Source organism: Artemia sp. Qi Xiang Cuo, chromosome 20 (assembly GCF_049724085.1).
Source record: "Artemia sp. Qi Xiang Cuo chromosome 20, ASM4972408v1, whole genome shotgun sequence".
NCBI lineage: Eukaryota > Metazoa > Arthropoda > Branchiopoda > Anostraca > Artemiidae > Artemia > Artemia sp. Qi Xiang Cuo.
Genome location: NC_142813.1, coordinates 17,715,885 through 17,737,667, shown reverse-complemented (window position 1 = coordinate 17,737,667; position 21,783 = coordinate 17,715,885). Strand labels below are relative to the sequence as shown.

The following is a 21,783-nucleotide window of genomic DNA, read 5'->3' as shown; positions in this document are numbered from 1 at the left end:
AGTTACATAACTTAACATAATAATTACATAACATGACATAATTACATAACAATCTGCAAATCTCCACAAAGACTCCTCTCTACCAACCTCTGCTACCATTGCCTCTAATATCATCCTTTGCCTTTATACGAAAATTTGAACAACGTTTCAATCCTATATTCTACCATTTGCAGTTCAAGTAAATTATGTGCGTATAAAACGGTTTAGGGACAATTTCACTTACAGGAGATCAATCAAAAGATTCCCCCGGTAGATGGCAGGCACTGAAAATTCCTTCTGCAATATTGCATCCATAAAAGAGTGTTTCGACCTCCTCCCTTTTCCCAACACCTTTTACACAGACATGCCATAAACCTTAGAAATTTCACGCTTACACTAAGCATCACATTCAGTCTTTCATGACTGAACGTAAAAGAACAAACAATATTCAATTGAGTTTATTCGGTATGTGAGGGGGATCTTGGCCCTGAAATCTTCACTCTTTATGCTTAAACGAGACTTTCAAGAACGAGTGCTGTAATGCAAGAGTAATATGATAAAAAGTAAATTTGTTTTTTCCATAACGCGTCAAGACTGGAAAAACTTCTGTATTTGCATTTATTTTAGATAATCACAATTGAAAGGAGTTTGAAAGTCTTTTAAAGGAATTCAGTAATAAAAACCCTTGCAAGCCCCGACTGGTTATATTTTTCCACTCTCAAATGATTTCAGTTAAGCACCAGCAGTGGCTTCAATTTGGGAGGTGGCAAGGAACTGTACTCCCCTAGATTTTGAAAAATGGGGTATTTTCATCGAGAACGCCAGGGGGAGATTGACGAGGGTGGTATCCCCCAAAATATACAGGATAATTTTTGTTCGTTGTGAGTTTTAATGTCGCTCTCTGCTTTCATCTTGAAAAAATTGTATTTTAATTGAGTCTAGAATAGTGGCGAGATCCCACTGTAAGTCTCCAGCAACGCACGACAATATTTGAAAAAGTCAATTAGTTCATATCAAGTCTTTGCAACTGCAAACTTTCCTGTAAGTTAGGGTTATTTATGTTATCATTTATTTGTTCAGTGTTTTAACAAAAAATGTTCACACAAATCATTATTCTGTATAAACAAAATTCTCAAATAAAATGAACTTATTAAAATGTAAATATAAATGCAAAGAGTAAAATAATTTATAAAGTTTCAAAGCAAATTAAAATGCACATTATTTTGCCCACTTCAGACGTACGGTTTAAGAAACTAATACTTGGTCGTAATGTCAGGTATGAGACATCTTATCTTTGTTGGTTGAATAATATTTTACTTATAAGACCCTTTTTTAACAGGATGGCTTTTGGTCGGGGATGTGGTGCAGTATCACTAAGTTGGCGTCGACATGATGAAGCACTAACACGCATGGCAGCAACTTGCTGGGCCAAAAGTCAGTATACAGACGTTGCTCTGTTCTGCGAAGATGGAGTTCTGTATGCACACAGGTAAATATATATTAGATACATTTATAAGTAACTACTATGATTGTCTGATGAGTTTTCGAAACCTTGATTAGTTTAAACAAAGGAGAAAAGAATTTATGGAGTGCAGCGCCAAAGAGCAGCTAGTCTCCTATTCACTTCTCATATACGGTTCTCCATATTTTTTTTCTAAAGTAAAACCATTATAGGACTAAACACTTATTCCACCCTCAACATACGCTTCTCACTAAAAAAAAAAAGAAAACAGAAAGGCTATTTCTTTGATCTAACTAACTCCCACAATAAACCGTTGTACCATTGAATCTGGAAGGTTGGCGTTCCATTCGAGATCCATTAGTTTTATGCACAGTTTATATATTTAGCAGTATGATCTTTCCCTATCTCACCCATTATAAAAACCCGGACCGAGGTGCGAGTGCTCCAGAGAACCTATAAACATAAGCGGTATTAGATCTTTTCACGGGTAGACAAAGAATAATCACCTAAGGAACAAGTACTGACAAAACCACTTGGCCGGCTCACCAATAAGTGGACAATAAGTGCACAAATAATTGGGAGGAGCTTTTTGTTCGCACCGAGAATGAAGAGCCAGAAATCATCTGCGGTAAACTTACTGGATAATTATATAAACTGTGGTTTTATGCAACCGTCAAGTCTCTTTTTTCTTTTCTTTTTTAATTTAGCCCATTGGGGAATAGCACTAATTATTTCAAGTCTGAACTAATTTGCAACTTTTAACATAGTCAAAACACTGTAGCTGCTATTTCGTCGCTCCACATTTTGCAAATATCCTTGTTTACTCCATATTCTTAGCCTAACAAGCCCGGTCTCCTTTTTCTAAAAAAGGACTCACCATACAGTTATTAGAGACTCATTCCACCCTCCCTCATCTGTGCAGATTTTACTGTGCCTGCTTAAATTAAAACATTTTGTTTGCTTTATTCGGCCACAAACTTCATTATTAAGAAACATCATTGAAATACATCTCATTGCTATTTTAAAAGCTCAGCTGTCAGAGAAGTGATAATGTTTTTTAAGTAACTGGTCATATTTCAGGTTGCCTTTTTTTTGCATTGACGCATTTCACAAAATACGCAAATCTTGCAAGGTCAAGGGACCCACATGCCCTTGACCTTAAAATACATCTGTGAAAATATTGCCATCGCAGCTTATTAGAAAGAATGCTGATGGAACACAAACTGATAATAAAATAACCTTTAACTCGGTTAGGTTTTCCTGCCAGCTCATGGCTATTTCTCGAGCCAAAAAAATAAAAAAAATAAAACGAAACATTATTTTATTCACTATATTATTTTAGTAATTTGTAGATGCCAAGACTTTTTTTTTTCTCAGATTTAAACCAGGAAATTATTATTTGAAATTTCAAATTAAATCTGACGCTGATAAATCCATTTAGTCATTTTGTGGACAATAGTTTTTATTTTTAGGTATTTTTTTCGTGAACTTTTAATTTTAAAAGTCAATTCTCTGAGGAAGATCTAAAAGAACAGAAAAATGGAGTTCGTAGGCTTGGTTTTTGAATAGATTCTATAGGGCTTGGTAAAATGATGTCTTCAGAAAGGGTACCTCTTTGAGAGATGTTTGCTAGCTTGAACACTACTAAATTGTCGTTGAATATTGTTGCATGTGTTTCGCAGGGTGTCTAAAACCCAACTGGCACCACTCGAGAGAGTCCAAAACATGGCATCAAAGGTGAGTTTTAGTACTGATCGGGCAGCTTTACACACTCTATATATGAGAATTTTGATGTGTCTTAATGGCTGTTTCCTACAACTACATATACCTTATTCTCCAAACCAGCTATCTCGATTCGTACGCTGCACGTTCAATTTGGAATGGTCTTGTGAGGATTGTCATCCCTGAAATGTAGTTTGTTGATTTCTTTAAAAGGAATTTCAACTGAGCTTTAAGTTTTGGAAAAGAAAGCCTAGGTAAAAGATTTATGAGTGATATATCACGCCCAACGTTTTTATCGGCTTGGGGCCATGAAGAATGTTATAAAAAAAATCCAGACCTAAGAACTGTGGGCCCTAAGAAGAATTTTTGGATCAGTCCTCATTTTTCCTAGAAGACTAGTCAGGAAAAATTTTGTGATACGCAGTGCAGGGTTTATAAAAGACAATTAAGGCTATTTTCGTGTAGTTGGTTAAGGAAGGCCTTTACTCTAGGCCCTTTCAAGAGTTGCCAAAAGTTGTGGAATGCAAGTCTTAGTTCACTGATCTGGAAAATTTATGTATATTTTGTGAGCTAATATAAGTAATTGTTAAAGGATAGCCTATTGGGAGGACGGGGTCTTTATCTACAATCTAACTTCTGCTCACTTTAAGTTTTTAAAGTCGCTTTTCATAGTTCATGGAAAAACATTTGTTCTTTTGTTGAATTCCAATATCAAAAATATGTCGTGTGCTGAATCTTTGCCCAACAAACTCGAGCTCTAAGACTCGAAGACTCTTGCCTCGCTCAAGTAGCAGCTTGGGACTACGGCCCTTGAGAGTGGCAACCCAATCTTCGAGGATTTTTTCTTAGGGGACCCCTTACTTGATAGGGGCGAGGCAACTCAATGTCCAAGGGTAACCCCGGAAGGGACGCAACCTCTCACCCTTTTCAGCAGTCGCTTGGGGATAAAGACTTTGTAAGTGTTAGTATACTCCTGAGAAGATAGCTCAAAAAAAGAAAAGGAACGGTCCAAAATGATACAATAAGCTTGTATATCTGGACATCCTACTCAAGCATGCTCGTAACGGCTAAGTTATATACGCTGTTCTGCACTGGTCTGACCATCAGAGGAAAGGGTTCAAATAAAAAAAAAAAGATTCTTCGAGTCGCGGGAAATATTTGGGGCACGCGGATACCTTCTATCCCTTGCGTAAAGGTATTTTGTCCAGGGTGCAGATTTATGGAAGTGTTGTGGGCCTCAAATTAAGCCTTTATGAATGAATGAATGAATTTTATTAATAACCTGTCTTACGCTCAACAGAAAAAGACAGAGCACAAACAAGAAAAGAAAGAAAAAGCAAAACTGGCAAGAAAAACAAATACAAACAGAAAGAACTACATAACAACATAACTATTTGAGAAGTTGGGCCCACTCGTGATCCAGAAGCTCTAGTTCGCCGTGTAACTACTTGGACATTTAAAAGTCTAACTCCATTTTTCTACTAGCTCCATGATCTATAGAAAGTATAGCTGGTGCAGATTAAAGAAGATTTAGGTAATCCTCAATAAATCGTCGAAAACACTAATTCATTATTAACCATCACTATATACTTTATTGGGGGTTATGATAAAGTCAAAATACCACAACTATAGACTGTTACTGGAGAAGGTTATAAGAGGTTGTGGCATATAAGCAAATGGAATCATATACACATGAAGTTTAGAAATAATGCTAAAGAGAGTATGTGATCGTAGGAGGACTGATTTGGTGTCAGAGAAGCTTTTACCACCATAAAAATACAGTAGAATGCACTGTAAAGAGCTATGGTGCAACAACAGCACCTAAAAAAAATAGGAAATAAAAAATAGGAAACTTTTCAGGAGTAAAAATACCAAGGGTCGCTTCTGCACAGCAAAAATGAATCAAAAAGAAGATTAAGAAACTGATTTGCACTGCAAACCACTGTTGCTTACAAATAATGGTATAGATGGTATATGATCGAAGGAAGACTGATTTGGTGTCAGAGAAGCTTTCACCGTCATAGAAATAAAGTAGAACGCACCGTATGGAGCAATGGTAAAAGAACAGCACCTCATAAAAATAGGGAATAAAAAACTGAAAAATATCCAGGAGTTGAAATACTATGGGTCGCTTCTGCACAGTAAAAAGAAATCAAAAAGAAGATTAAAACAAATTATTTGCGCTGCAGGCCGCTGCTGCTTCGGCCTGACATTCCATTTACCATCTAAATATATATATATATATATATATATATATATATATATATATATATATATATATATATATATATATATATATATATATATATATATATATATATATATATATATATATATATATATATATATATATATATATATATATATATATATATATATATATATATATATATATATATATATATATATATATATATATATATATATATATATATATATATATATATATATATATATATATATATATATTGTCAAACAAAGTGCAAGATAAACAAACTTTTTGACCAGAACTCACCTATGGGTCCAAAACCTGAATGCTTACGAAAAAACTAAATAATTTTAATTCATTCAAAAGGAAAGTAATCAGGAAAATATGGAAATAAACGAGGGTTCACGAATTTTTAATTTTTAAAGAATTTGTTGGTGTAACCAAAGTAAAAGTATATAAAGCATTGGAGAAAGAAGGCACATTTGCTTAAGGCATTGGAGAGAGAAGGGATTCGATAGACAAAAATGGAAAGAGGTTCTTCAGAAGGCTAAGGTTCACTAGGGTTTATATCATCAAATTAGATAAGTAAGCAAAACGCTTCATTTTGTAGGGATTCCAGTTATGTGTCTAGAGAGAAATGGTACCACCAATTGGCAGTGCACCTCTGAAAACACGAGATCACACAAAAATATTTTCGAAAGTTTAGGATTAGTTGGCAATCTTCGAAATTTTTTATTCCCAAGGCAGTTTGTTCTCGTTTGAAACAAAAAATTCATGATATGTGACAAAACGGTGGAAAATTGTACTCTGTACAACTTAATTGTACTCTGAAAATTGTGCTGTGTCGCAATCTACTTAATTAGTTAAAACGGATAGGCCTACTAAATCCAAAACTTTTCGTTTAAATGGGCTCCCTCTAATTTTCCATAACTATAAAATCTATACAATCAGCCTTGGAAAAAAAGAGTGGTCTTATAGGAGGAAAAATGTGAAATTTTTAGCTATTTGGAAGGGGCCTTTCAACATTTTAGCACATGATCTTCTAGAATGGCAGGCCCAATTGTACGATTTTATACAGGATGTAAGGAATATTCCGCGGAGTTTACCTCTATTTTATGAAACCAAGTGGACTTTCTTTGGCAATTTTTTTTGGTACCTCCAACTTGGGTAAACGTCATATAATGGGGACTGAGCGCAAAAATCTAGACATATCTGACAAAAAACTTTCTCCTAACTCTTAGCTTTTACGTTTGGCTTAATATTTAACTTGCGTCCTTTTCTTGACCAACAGTCTGCTAATGTCTACCCTGAAAGTGTGAAGACTAGCATTATTTTCTTTTGAAGATGGCTCAAAATAAATAATGACCCCTACTTGTCCTAACCTATGTCAAGGGGATAATACCTTAAGTTTCAGAGTTTGAGTCGCTTTTGCAGGTTCAATAATATATTTTGAATTTTACGGTTGGGACAGATTTTTTTTATTCTGCCAGTTTTGCATGCAGAACCATATTCTTAAAATCCTTTCCAATTAAATTAATTTTTGATATTTCAAAGAGAAAAATGACTTGATTTTTCAACTCCTTTTGGCTGTGTAGCCGTTTCACGATAGCCAAATATGCCTATCACACTGGTTTTTTCATAAGAATGTAAACTTGGTTTTGATTGGTGGATTATTTTTAAGTGACCAATCATAGACCCTTAAACACTTTAAAGTTTAAATTGCTTACGTTGTGGAATGAGACTGTAAAATCATTTAAAAAACCTTACAGAATTCAATTGAAGCAAGTCCATTTTTCCGGTTTCATTGTTGAAATACTTCATTGACTCTTAACTTTCTTGAGTAATTGAGATATTCATCAAAAATTAGGATGGATATTAAACATCATTAAAATTACTTTGCCATTGGGCACATAATAAATATTCTAGGATCTAACTTCTAACTTCTCTCGCAAATGCACTCCTGAATATTCTTTACGTTCAAACACTTATTTAAGCATAAAACGAAGTTCAACCAGAAGTTGACAAACACATGTTTCCAAATGCTGTCTTGGAAATCTGCAAGATTCTTCTTTTACAAGTTGCAAAAAGAATTTCTTGTTTTTGCTGAACAAAATTTTCTTGAGTTTCTGGGCATTTCTCATTCAAATTATCAAATAAAATCCGGTTTTATTATTACCTTCATTCTTAATTTTTCTTACTATTGAGCCCCCCCCCCCCAAAAAAAAATCCATATGTACGCGCCTGCGTATAAACGTGGTTTTTTTTCTATAAGCGCATAACCAAACACCACCAAATAATTGTTTTTAATCTGCCTTTATTTTTTTTTTGACTTATTCATAGTGACTTAGCCTATGAACGGTCTATAGAATCTGGGAATCTGCAAAACACTAAACAAGGATAAAGGAAAGAAACTACCAAGAATCTCATTTTTTTAAAATTTAGAGCTTTGAATCTGTTGTTCCTGAAGAAATAGCAAATAGGCTAATAGTGCCGCGAGTCCGTACTGTGTTCAGGGGCGTCACGAGGGGGGGGGGGAGGGGTGCCCCCGCCCCCAACTTTTTTAGCATTCGGTAAAATTTTCACCCCCCTCACCAATTTTTTTGAAATTTTGCAAAATCGGCAGAAATTTAAAAAAATTCTTGATTTCTGCCTGAAATTCGGCATAAATCAGGTAGCGATTCGGTAAAATTTAAGAAGATCCCCCCCCAATAAAATGAGCCTCGGGACGCCCCTGGCTGTGTTATTGTTATTTTTCTATTAAAAGTTTTATATTTTTCTAGCCTTCGATGGAATTTAAGGTAACCGGCTTAACATTTAGTCTCCTTTTTGCAGTTTTATTAAACTCTCTACTGTTCTAAACAGCAATGCAAATGTCACTCATAACACTAACGCATCATTTTCTTTAATTTTGTTTATGGACTTCAGTATGTTTATTTTTCCTTTGGTACATTTTGCTAATTTCCTACCCCAAAATGGTGTAATTTTTTCTGATTTGACACTTTTTGCTGGGTTTGCAAAAAATCCAATGCTACCAAACAATTGATGTTTTTTTTTACACAAGTCTTTTCACACAAGTCTTGCTAATTACAACGACGTTGATATGGAAAAAGCAAATATAGAATGCCAGAATAGATGTTTAATAATATATATTTAATAATAAAATAATGTTTTAATTCTTGCGCACTTCTTTTCATTTTCCCTGCTTATTAACTTTGATCGGCACCTGTATCCTACATATCAATCACAGTAGATAGCTTAATGAGCATAGGTCCGCACACTACGTTTAATTTTATGAGGTTTTTGACCTCAATATGGCTGGAGTGGCTGTATATTTAGGATCATGTCATCGAAGGGCGTTCAAAAATGCATAAGGGATCATAAAATAAACAGTTTTGTCTTAAAACTTTTGTCGTTACTGGTATTAAACGTATTTTGGTGTTATAAAAGAGCCGAAAAACCAGATATATCTTGTAAGTTGCCCTTAAAATTTGCCCAAAACTTCATGGTGAGCTAGGTTGGCCTGATTTCTAGTTTTCGTAACTATCAAAACAAATATTTTATGGGTTTAAAACTTTACAGACACATTTTCCACAAGTATATAAACCCATTGAGCAGTGTAAGATCCAGTTGCTTTGGTGTTATGTAACTTTAATAGCATCGTTTCCCTATGTGGATTAGTTTGCGCCAATTGTATAAATTTTTTGGTGGTGGTTTTATTTATTTTTAGTTTTAATTTGTTTTTTATCTTGTTCTTCTTGTGTTTCTCTTTGTGCTGATGATGCCTTGTTTTGATACAGGCGAATATTCGCGTTGTTTTACATTTTTCGTCTTTTCTCTCCACTGGCCGCAGTCTCGTTTGTTTTTTGTTTTGTTTTTTTCATTGAGATTTTTCTCTTTGTTGGTTTTTTGCCATTGAGCAGATATTAGCCATCGCTTATCCTTTATGGCTCTGCTATGAACTCATTATAATATTTAATGCCCATGAATAGCCAGTAATTGCGGCTATTTAGAGCCAGATATGTCAATACATCTTCCCTGATTTCCTTTATTTAGTTACCTCTACTCCTCTCGGTGACGATAAAAAAGAAAAAAAACTTTAAGCTTTATACGGCACCTACACTTTTCAAACAGTTCGTGGTAATGAACTGTAAGTAAGGAGCGACCCGGCTTAATGGTAACCGAAACTCTAGAAAACGGGTTTTTGATACCAATAGATACATCAAAAGAATTAGATTTCAATGCTGAATTCAAATAGCCTATATAACTTTCTTCAAGTTTAGTCATACCCATCAAAAGTTACGCGACCGAGAAAATTTGGCTGATTTTTCGAAAATAGCGAGAAAAATCTACTAAAAGCTACAGAACCTTAATGAAAATCACACCATCATATTCATTGTATCAGAGAACCCTACTGTGAAGGTTTCAAGCTCCTATCTCTGTTTTTTTTTTCCAGGAGTGATCGTATCGACCCAGTGGTCCTAGAATATCGTGGGATGGCTCAATGGAACGGAAATTAAAAGTTCTAGTGCCCTTTTTAAGTGACCAAAAAAATGGAGGGCAACTAGACCCCCTCCCACGCTCATTTTTTTCCCAAAGTCACCTGATCAAAATTTTGAGATAGCCATTTTGTTCAGCATGGTTGAAAATATGATAAGTATGTCCTTTAGGATCATGGGCGTAGGGAATGGGGGGGGCAGGGGAGGGCATCTGCACCCCCCCTAGAACTTCAAATTTACGATAGATATTAGCGAGAAATTTTTGTATGTTGGAATTTTTTGTTGGATGTTACCTGGTAGATCGTTAGAAAAGCTGGAAATAAACAGAAATTTCCAAATATCGTTTGCGATATCAACATTTACGTTTCGATCTTCAATATTGATTTTTGATTTTTGGTCCGATATATAGATAGGAGACTGGCCCATGATCGGCTGATTTTGACTTTTTTAATTCTCCATGAATTGATTTAAGCGATAAGAATTTTCCTGAGCATGCCAAAGCAAAAGTAATTCATTTAATACCATCATTGAAAAAGACAATTAGAAATACCCCGCCATTTTCCCACCTAGATGCCTCTCAATCAAAGTGGTCAAGTGTGCCAAGCCTGGGCTAACCCAGCACTGTTTTGGCCGTCTCTGGCTTACGTTTGGCCACCGGACAAAAGAAAAAGAAAAGTGACCAGGGGAACATTAAAGCTTATTTTTCGGCTATAAAATTAAGAAAGAATATGGTCAGCATAAAAAAACTACAAAATGAATTTCATTAAGGTTTAAAAAAAACAACTAAAGAGTATTAATTTAAAACTATAAATTGACTGATCAACAACAAAATTAAGCCGCTCCGCTAATTTTTGTGTTCTACCTGTAGGGGTGGCAATTAGATTCCAACTTCTGTTTTTAAGACACTATCCGTCTTGCCAGTTAGCGCAACTTTTCTTGCTCCAGTCTTCTTTCAAAAGTAGATCTTAAGTTCTTCAGTTGCTACTTTTTGATAATGATAATATTGTGAACAGAATTCCCTTTCTTGCTCTTCAGTTCAATCAGAATTTTATCACCAGCCTTGACTTTCTCAGTGTCAAATTAAAAGTTGCTGGTAGGGGGCTTGTCTTCAATGTCTATGCTGGGGTCTGAAGAGTTGTTGTATACAGGATCATCTACGTCAGAATCGTCACTCTAACTGTAACTCTTGTTGCCAGAGACACGCCTTTTGCTTTTTAGTCGTTTCACTTGTCTGACTTTCTTCTGTTCCAGGACTTGGGCTTTTTGGCAGATACATCTTTTATCCTAGTAATAATGCATTCTTTCGTGGGGGTTTCAGTGAGCACTTGTGAGTTTTTCATATTTTTTTTCCTGTTGATTTTTTGGGTTTGAGTTGATTGATAAAATGCTGCAAGTAAAGCAAAAAGTGAGAGGCAGTCATCCAGCAAGAAGTATTTTCTGAGCTGATCGTGATGGTTCCTGGTAAAGCTACCTTGAGTAAAATTTCCAGACACTGTTCTTGTGGGAAAATAGGTAGAGGAGGGACTGTGTTCCCAACACATTAACACTAGCACAAATCATGGTCAACTGACCTCTTTCTGCTGACGTGACCTTCCCTACCTACTTCTGGCCTTGCTCTGCAATGATTTTACCAGGCTTGCGGATTTTTTCAGACCTGATTCGTCAAAATTCCAAATGTCTTGTGGTCTGAACACGTGATTATATAGGCCTCGCTCCAGGTTGTTAAAGAAAGCTCCTACACTGACAGTTGAAAGCAGTTGTCCGTCATAGGCTTGTACTTTTTGGCGTTCTTACTGATAGAGTTTTAAGGCAATCCATAAAACCACGGTACCAATCTCTACCTGTAGTTCCTCCACTGTCTCCACTGCCTTTGCAGTTCCGTTATCCGGCACTTTTATGCTCCTAATAATGGCACAAGTGTATGCAAATTTACACGCTTCTAGGGGAATACAGTCGAAAGCATATCAGCTATCGTTTTCAAGTAAGTTTTTAGTTTTTTTTTCTTGTTCCTCTTTAAATATTTAGCATGTGTTGTAACAGGGTGTAAAGAAATTCAGGTCCAGACTTTTTAGAGGGATATTCAGCTTCTCAACTTTTTTTTATGTAGTCTTGCAGCGTTCCTCTAGCTACCCAGAGAATCCAACTGACTTCTTGTAGAATAAGACAGAAAAAACTGCTATTTTATTTTCTTCTGGACCAAAGCCGCCTTTCTTTCTTTTCTCTTCTGTTTTACTGTTAATCATTTTATTTGGAATGAAATTTAACAGGAAAATATATAACTTCATTTCACCTACTGTTCTGGGTTTAACACAGTTTTGGGTTTTAAGCTTGCCTTCAACCTTTAAATATGCTGTTTACACAGCTTTTACAAGCATAGCCCACTTTTGGACACCTTGGTACGGCATGCCGAATTTACCCTGGGTATTGTGGCCGAACATGGGAGTTCACTATCCCACAGGATGAAAAAATACTAACAGCAGACTGGTGAAGATGGCACGTCTCGGAAGCTGCCAAAAATAGGCAAATAATAAGAGAATACAATGTGAGTTTACAACGCGAGTTTTCTAGTATTCGTAATTAGGCGTAGACTTTAAGACAAAATTTAACAAAATTCTAGAGTTCATCACCATAAAACCTGATCCAATCTGATATTTTTGGTAAAAGTATTAATTAAGGTCAGACATTTTATAAACATATACTGCTATCTGTCAGAGCTTTTAAAATCCCCCAGAAGCCCTATAGGTTTTTATATTGAAACTGTTTGCTTTGGCTAAAGGTGGGCCGGTCTCCCCTATACCAATTTTGATATTTAATTTTGCCCATCTGTAAACTTTTGAGTTGAATTCTTAGAAGAAGCTGTTATCCAACCATAATGTGATTTGTGTCAAATTGCTTTTGTGGTGTTTATGTTTTCTGGAAATTGGAAGTAGGATAGTGGGTCTCTTATGTTATACTGTTGCAGGAAAAATAGAACATGGAAAATGTTAAAGGCCGAGTTTTAGTGAAATATAGAATGACTAGTTTCTAAAGATCTATATTCAAAGGACCTCGGGAGGTATTAGTAAAACCCCTCCCCCCTCCATCACAGAAGTGGCTGCCCCCCTCTACAGAAGATGCTGCCTACGCCCATGTTTAGGATGACTTAATCCCCCGAAGTCCCCGGGGGGGGGAGGGCTGAAAGTTATGAACTTTACCCAATGTTATCATATAGTATTGGTTATTAGGAAGTATACAGACGTTTTCAGGGGGGATTTTTTCTTGTAGTAGGGGGGTGGGTAGGTCGGGGGTTATTTGGGAGGATCTTTCCATGAAGGAAGTTTTCATGGGGGAAGGGAAATTGCTATGCAAGGGGGGGGCCGGATTTCCCAGCATTATTTAAAAAAAGGTCAGAAATTAAATATAAAAAAGTTTTCCAACTGAAAATAAGGAGTAACATCAAAACTTAAAACGAACAGAAAATATTACGTGTATGATTGGGTTCACCCTCTAGTCAATACCTCGCTCTTTAAGCCAAAGATTTTTTAGTACTTTCATAAGAGCTATTTATTCTCAATAACGGCCTTTGTGATTAAGGGGTCATTTTTAAAGAATTGGAACACAACTTAAAGAGCGAGGTATTGACTAGGGGGTGAGCCCCCTAATATACGTATTAAAAATATATGAATATAGAAGTTCGTTACGTAAGTTAATTCGTAAGTTACGTATATTTATTACTAATAAAAACGTTCGTAAATAAAATTAAACAAGTTTCGAGAATGCGATTTAACCAAATAAAAGTAGAATTAATATGCAAATTTTGTTTTAATTATTCATGTACGGTGAGCCAAAATCAAAGCCTGCATTAATTCAAAAACGTTCAAAAATAAAAAAAGAAAAAACAATTTTTTTAACTGAAAGTAAGGAACGACGTTAAAACTTAAAACGAACAGAAATTATTCCATATTTGAAAGGGGCTGTCCCCTCCTCAACGCCTCGCTCTTTACGCTAAAATTTGACTTTCTCACAACTCTTAATTTTTTTTAAACAATAAAAACTTTAGCGTAAAGAGCGAGGCTTTGAGGAGGGGACAGCCCCTTTCATATATGGAATAATTTCTGTTCGTTTTAAGTTTTAACGTCGTTCCTTACTTTCAGTTAAAAAAAACTTTTTTTTTTTATTTAATATTAATCAAAACGAAATATGTTTATTTGACAAAGTTTGTGACATTTGTTTAATGAAGTTGCTAAGCATGGCACAACATTTGCCAAGAGTATATGCGAAGGGAATTCTATGGGTTCTCTTAGGCATTACTTTTTTTGCTTTTATATTGGGATTGAGGTAAGGGCCCAACCCCAGAACAAATTCAAAAGACAAAACCTGCACAAATTACAAGCTATTCGTACAATTCAGGTTTGTGATTTTTACAGCCGTAGCATACATCTCCCACCAAGTACACCTGTGGCCGAGTGCGGCAAACTCCTAACAGACGTGCCACGCACCGCAAAGTGTACAAACATTTTGAAAGTGAACAACCCCTTGTTTCCAGAAAAATAGTTATTATGTTTGATTTTCCACCTTCCCAATGAAATATATTGTCACGTTGGGGGAGGAGATGTGGCCGGAATAATGTAAGAAAACGGACGAATTATGTGCACCGTATATTAGGAACTGTGAGACAAATCGCAAATTTTAAAGATTATTGGGGGAAAAGGAACAGGCTGGAATGTATTGGATCAAACAGGTATTGAAACAGCGGATGCTCCCATTGTATTTTACTCTTTCTGCGAGATTCACCTAAGGGATATCAGATATTTAGATTAATAAAACAATAATCATAATGCTTCAATAATGCTTTTTTGGTGATTTTTTGTGAATAAATTATATTTTATATAATGAATTATATCTTATATATTTATCTTATATAATTATATCTTATATAGGCTATACCTTATGTTTTATGAATAAATTATGTCTTCATGTTTTGCCACTGGCTGACAAAATCCTCGTTTTCTCACCTTTTTTATTTATTTTTCATTTATTATTTTCTTTCCTCTCTTAGTTTCATGTATAAATTATATCTCCATTGAAAAAAAAACAAACTTTTTGGCTTTTTTGGTCGTCGTCTGGTCTCAAATGAGGTCAATTTAATAATCAGCTTATTATCTTCTTGATATTTTTCACAAAGTCGGGATGCTAATCAGGGTCATCAATTCAAGAAATGTAAGGGGGGGGGGGATAAATGGCTTCTCCAAATTTATAGGGGCAATTTTCTTGTTAAAAAATTTAGTAAAAATACTAAAAATAAGTATTTTTCAAAATGCAGAGGAAAGAACAAAAAATCTATAGGGAATAATCTAGGCCACCTGCCAATCTCCAATTAACAAGCCTGATTTTAACCTCGTTAATCTCTTATAATTTTCGTATTTTTGCCATTTATATTGTGTCTACAAATTCAGTCATATCAACGAAAAATTTTTGTTCAAATTTGGAACTCTGAGAAACATACAAAAAAAAGCCTCATTAAAAAAAAAAAAAAAAAAAAAAAAAAAAAAAAAAAACTGTGTTAATTATGTTTAATGCAATACAATTCATGGGATATTAGTACAGGAATACACGTATAGCATTTTTTTTAAGTTTTTTATCGCTTTTTCCCAGCGTGTTGTGATTTTCACCCAATTTCCTTAACCCCTAACCCCCCTTCCTATGTAGGAATATACTTGAACTAAGCTTGGAACATGGATAAACTACAGAGGGGATGGCAGCTTCTCTTATATTGCGTAATTAGCAGTTCTCACGGGAAACGTCAGTTCTTACATATTTTATTCAAATTTTCTGTTCAAATACTTTCACAATCAATCATCAATAGAATGCTTAGCTCTATTTACTGCCCTCTGGCTACTCTCCACCTGGCTACGTTTTGTCGCACTTTAAAATTGTCTCAATAAAGTATTAGTCAAACTTTAGTATAAAGAGGGAGGGACTGAGGAGGATATTTCCTCAGTCATTATGTTCTAATGTCGCTCTTTACTCAAATTCAAAATCTAGTTTTTTGTGTAATTTTAAGAAAGTGCAGGTTAAATTATTGCATAAAGAAGTTTAAGGAAAGCGGCAGCCAGCTCTTGTATAGTGTAATTTCTTCTCATTTTAAGTTTTAACCTAGCTCTCTAGTTTCATGTGAAAAAACTAGTTTTTTCTACAGTAATTAAAAAGAGAATTGTATAGAATCTCTTTAGTGTCTACTGCTCAGCTAGTCTCTTAGCAACTGACTAAAAAGATCCTTTTTTATTGCCATTTTTTGACGTAACTATTATTTTAATTGATGTGCTTATTTTTTTGCCCTAGCAAAAGAAACGGTTTGCCAAATTGTTGTATTTCAGCCGGTAATTTTTATTGATATTTCAAAAGTGTGTTAAGATTAGTGTGTCAAAAGTCGCAAAATATAAATTTTTCTGCGGTAATGTTGTAAAGAAACTGCTGATTGTGCGAAATAGTTAAACACGCGTAAGCTAAAAAAATCACTTAATTTTTAGGTTTCTTCCGTTTTTTTTCCATCGAAGATGGTTAAATTTCTAAAAGAATTTTAGTACTCTTCGGTTATTGGAAACACATTCAAGAATTATCTCAAGAAACCGGTTTCTTAGCTACAAAAAGAAGTGATGGATGATACAATGCATTCAATTCAATTCAAACTTTTTATTTCCTCCGAATACGAAGAGTAAAAAAATAAATAAAGATAATAACCGCTAATCAACAGGCCATAAAATTATTTTAAACTATATAACAACAAGTACGCAAAGGCCTTCAATCAAAATTACCACACAAATTAACACTTCATTCAATATATAATAAGGTAACACTTAAAATTAACACTTCACAAATTAACACTTCATTCAAAAATTAAATCAAATAAAATAAATTAAGCTTCGTGCGCAGCTCTATATAACTTATGAGAAAAAACACATATAATTTGGATAAAAATTTCTTTTGCTTTTTCTCCAAAACATCAACAGGGTTTTTTTATTTTATATGTATTCATTAAAAAAGTATTTGATTCAGATTTAGAAAAGCGGCAAAGGAACTTAGAAAAATTGAAAAATGTGGTTTTTACATGTGCAATATTACTAATTCTAAAAAACGGGAGAAGCGATGAAAAAATTAAAATTTGAGGCAAAGCGACTGTATTATATACCCGAGCCAGTGATTTCCGAGAAAAAAGATCGCGAAGACAAATTACTGCCCCGAAACTAGACGCTATTCTACTTTTAACTGCTTTAGAAATAGAAGCACGGCATAGAGCTAAAGTTGGTCCATAAGGTACACCAAGATATAAAAAAGATTCTAAACTTGTATAATTTGCACATTAGGGGTGGGTTATGTTTCCATAATTTTGTTTCTAAAGTATTATTTTATCATCAGGTTTTGTTATTTTTCATTAGGATGAACCTAACTTCGCTTCTTGAGTGCGTTTCCAATAACCGACAAGTACTAGAATTTTTCCAAGGATTTTTTTTAATTTCAAAAAATTTAAAAATGTTCTTGCCCCCCCGTATCTTATGTGACATAACATTTGACCAGTGCGTCTAACACAACCGCAGTGTTGACGTATTCCCACTCAAGACCTAACGAAGAGCCAGCCGTTTTCAGATTACTCTCCTCAACCCTAGCAGTTTTAAATCTTAATTGCAAAAACTTTTTTTTGGTACTTATGGATTATACGAGAAAAACTCAAGAACTTGGATCGCGAAGATCAGATAAACACTCGAGAATTCGGATCGCGAAAATCAGATAAATTTTCGAGAACTTGGATTGCGAAGATCAGATAGAACAATAACCGGTTAGTTAGCAGTACATAGTGATAGAATATAGTGTCTCACAAAGTGGAGGGATAAACGGCACCGAGGTACATCCCGCCATCATTTGAAATTATACTCAACATAGTACATGTGGCGGGTAGCAGTAAAGGCAGAACTTATTTCAATGCGATTCTTAAGGACATTTCTGCGGTCTGGGCACATAATTCTAAGTTGTAGTTTTCACAATTTTGCTAATAAAGTATTATATTTTCATCATATTTTGTTTTATTTTATTAGCGTTAACCAAATTTCACTTCTCGAGTGTTTCTCGTGTAATACATAAGCACCCTTTTTTCATTTGAAAATATTTTGATTGTAATGGTCAAGATTTTTACCATCATTCCGTATCTGCTGTCTTTATTTTGTCAACGGAATCAGCACACGGCACAGGAGAAATCAATTAAAAATCGTAATGCTCGGCTATTATCTGTTAATATCGATTCAATGCCAATGAAAGTTCAACTCATTAAGATGAAGACAGATTCTCGGTGGCATTTTAGCGGAAAAGAAATCCAAATCAAACGCCCATATCTTAAGCGTTTTACGATTTAAAAGCTTAGTGATGGGAGAAAAGGGCTGGGAAGTAATTTCATGAAGCGGGAAAAAGTGTGTCAAGAAATTTCACCAGGAAAATGATTAACATGATAAAGCCAGTTGAGGGAAGTAATTAGAGAATATCCTAATTTCAGTAGCGCATATTTGGGGGGGGGGGGGGGGGGCGTACTTTTCCCTAGATTTCGCTACCCCCTTAAGATTTTGAAAACACGTAGTTTGTGTTTTTTCTTCAAAAATGCTTTTTTGTTTCTATTCCATTGGAAAAAAGAAAATAACAGAGTTCCCCCACTAAATTTTGGAAAAAGATTTCACCCACTCCCCTCCCCTAAATTTTCGTGAATGGCTTCCTCTGCCTACTTTGGTAGAAGTCCAGCTTGTGGTTGCACCTGGGCACTCTTTCCTTTAAAGAAAGTTCACTTTTGCATACGATTTCGATGGGTTTTTGAGAAGCAGAAAGGGGGGAATCAGACACGTTTTTATCCTTTCGATAACATCGCCGGGTGTAAGGGGGCTGCCAGATACAAATTGAACGGCAACTATTTTGCGTAATCAACCTCAGAGTTTTTTTTTATGGTTGAAGGGAGATTTGAGCTTGATAGACGTTCTAGTAACATCTTTTGGCATTTTTTTCAGCTTGGGGAGGGGGGGAGGAGTGAAAATGATTACTTAAGTGTCAATCGAATCACCACTATGAATTCCTCGGAGGGTGTACGCGCTTCTGGGAAATATAAATCGGAAATTGTGGCCAGACTCGTCACTAGTCTACACATTTGGAGGGTAGAGAGAACAGGGTTTTACCTGCTGGTTGGTAATTCTGATCTTTCATCTAAATAAAATTACGATACACGGTAAAAATACATGGTCATCAAATAAAACACGCTTTACGTCGCAAATTTATAGATTGAGTTTGTTTATTGACTGACTGAACATATTGTGGGGAGGGGTATTCTCTGATAGATGACACATCTGACTATGATATTCCAAATATCTGACGCAAGGAAGAACTTCAGATGGCATTGATTAAGTAATGAAGTGTAATAAATTATCGATGGAATGAGTTTCGTTGATCTTTTTTCCTATTCACAGATTAGTTAAGTCCAGTTTGATTTTGGTGTCACCTATTCCTGACCTTGACGTAGGAGATAATTTTCAATAATCATCCATCCTTTTTATTCTGTAATAAGCTGTCACATAAAACAACTAAAATGAGTAACTTCTTTTCAGGATCGTTCTAGCCAGTATGTCACCATTGTTGGCTGCCTTATTAGCAGATGCACAAGCCAATGATGTAACCGTTCTTCTTCCCGAAGTCACTTATGAAGATATGAAACTACTACTCCAGTTTATTTATCAAGTACGGGGGAAATTTTTTAATTATTTCGGTACTTGTCGGTTATTGGTAACAGATCCAAGAATTACACTCAGGTTACATCTCGGAAAACCGGTTTCGTAAGTACGAAAACAAGTGATGGATGTGTTGGACTTGTATAATTTGGGCTATATATTTACACATTAAAATAAGGGTGGGGGTTAGGTTAGGTTAAGTTGGGTTAGGTTTCCGTAATTTCGTTTCTAAATTATAATTTATTATCATGTTTTGTTATTTTTCATTACGATTAACCTAACATCACTTTTTGGGTGTGTTTCCAGTAACCGGCAAGTACCATTATTTCTTCGGTTAAATTATAATCAAACAGTTCGTGGTAACAAACTGTAAGTAAGGAGGGACCCGGCTCAATAGTAACCGAAACTCTAAAAACCGGAATTTTGACACCCATAGATACATCAATAGAATCATATTTTTATGCTGATTTCAAATATATAAGTTTCATTAAGTTTAGTTTAATCCATCAAAAGTTACGTGCCTCTGAAAATTTGCCTTATTTTCGAAGAAAGGGGGAAACAACCCCAAAAAGTCATAGAACTTTAATGAAAATCACACCATCGGATTCAGCGTATCAGAAACCCTACTGCGGAAGTTTCAAGGTTCTACCTTCAAAAATGTGGAATTTTGTATTTTTTGTCAGAAGAAGGATCACGGATGCGTGTTTTTTTGTTTTTTTTTTATTTCCCCAGGGGTGATCGTATCGATCCAGTAGGGGCTGTCCCCTCCTCAACGCCTTGCTCTTTACGCTAAAGTTTTTTATTGTTTAAAAAATAGAGTTGTGAGAAAGTCAAACTTCAGCGTAAAGAGCGAGGCGTTGAGGAGGGGACAACCCCTTTCATAACGGAATAATTTCTGTTTGTTTTAAGTTTTAATGTCGCTCCTTACTTTCAGTAAAAAAAAACTTGTTTTTTTAAGTTAATTCACACAAATATACCACCCTGACAAGCATAAAAGAAAACTTAAGCAGTATCATATCTTTTAATGAATGTCGTTTAAATTTGTTTTTCTGTAATTTTAGATTATTTCTCAGTAAAGTTTACATTTTCTACTAAGAAATAAGGGTAGTTCAGAGCCAAATATTTCTTAGAGAGGAAATATTCAAAACTGAAGTACTCTTTTAAGGTTGGAGGGGAAATAGTGATTGCTTACTAAATTCATTGATTTATATGATTTGACAAGTGATAACTCTAGACATATATACAGGAATCTATTTTAGAGGAGCATACGTTTGTTAGTTTGTTTTTGTTGTGTGTGTGTTTTTTTTTGTTGGGGGGGGGGGAAGAGAAATATATTAAACAAGCAAAGTGATTGAGACAGCTAAGTTTAAAATTATGCAAGATTTTATGTGTTGGGGGGACGGCCAGATTCGAATCCCCTCTTCTTTCCGTGTATATGATGTGCTCTTTTATTCTTTTTAGGGGGTTTCAACGGTATTTGCGTATTATACGGCAAACACTCAAGTGCTTTAGTTGATTAGAACCTGGATTCTTCGACGTTCAATCCTAATGAAATATCACAAAACATGATGAAAATATAATACTTTAAAAACAAATTTGGGCTATATATTTGCACATTAGTGGGATGGGGTAAAGTATAGCGAGTGTTTGCCGCATAATAGGTAAGTATTTTTTAATTGATTGGTTATTTATAAAGATCAGGCACAATGAAATCATGAATCCGTAGTAAGTCTTTACTGTGATATAAGGACAACACATTAAAATTTTACAAGATAGAACTGTTAGCATTTTAACGAGTAAAGTATATAGCATTCTTTGCTCGTATGATAAATTTTACATCGGTTGAACCCACAAACAGTTTGTGGATTGTGGAACAATTATTGAGCACTGAAATTCAATAGATAATAGTCTCCCGACACTTTTGTTTTGGCTTTAGCGGAACATATTTTTTTTTCATCCCGGCCATTTTGTACAATTCGAGGAAGCAACGGCCATTTCCAATGATAAAGGTTTTATGCAATGGGATAGGGAAGCATTAGAAAAAAAAAAAAAACATTTTCGCAGGTTTCGCAGATTTGGCAATTAATACGGACACTGGAAATTTAAATATTGATTCTATTTATGACATTATTTAAAAAAATGAACCCATAATCAAAAACAAAGTCTTGAAAAAACTCCAAAGGG

General features: G+C 34.9%; 1 protein-coding gene across 1 annotated transcript in view; it reads left to right on the top strand.

Moving 5' to 3' along the window:
* The window catches only part of LOC148939952 (uncharacterized), a 65,791-nt gene that overhangs the window by 27,443 nt on the left and 16,565 nt on the right, over window positions 1–21,783 (top strand). Inside the window, exons 2-3 of the mRNA XM_089105977.1 lie at window positions 1,319–1,468; window positions 19,480–19,609. Of these exons, the coding sequence (XP_088962103.1) occupies window positions 1,320–1,468; window positions 19,480–19,609 (279 nt within the window). The 5' untranslated portion in view covers window position 1,319. The remainder of the gene's footprint in view (window positions 1–1,318; window positions 1,469–19,479; window positions 19,610–21,783) is intronic.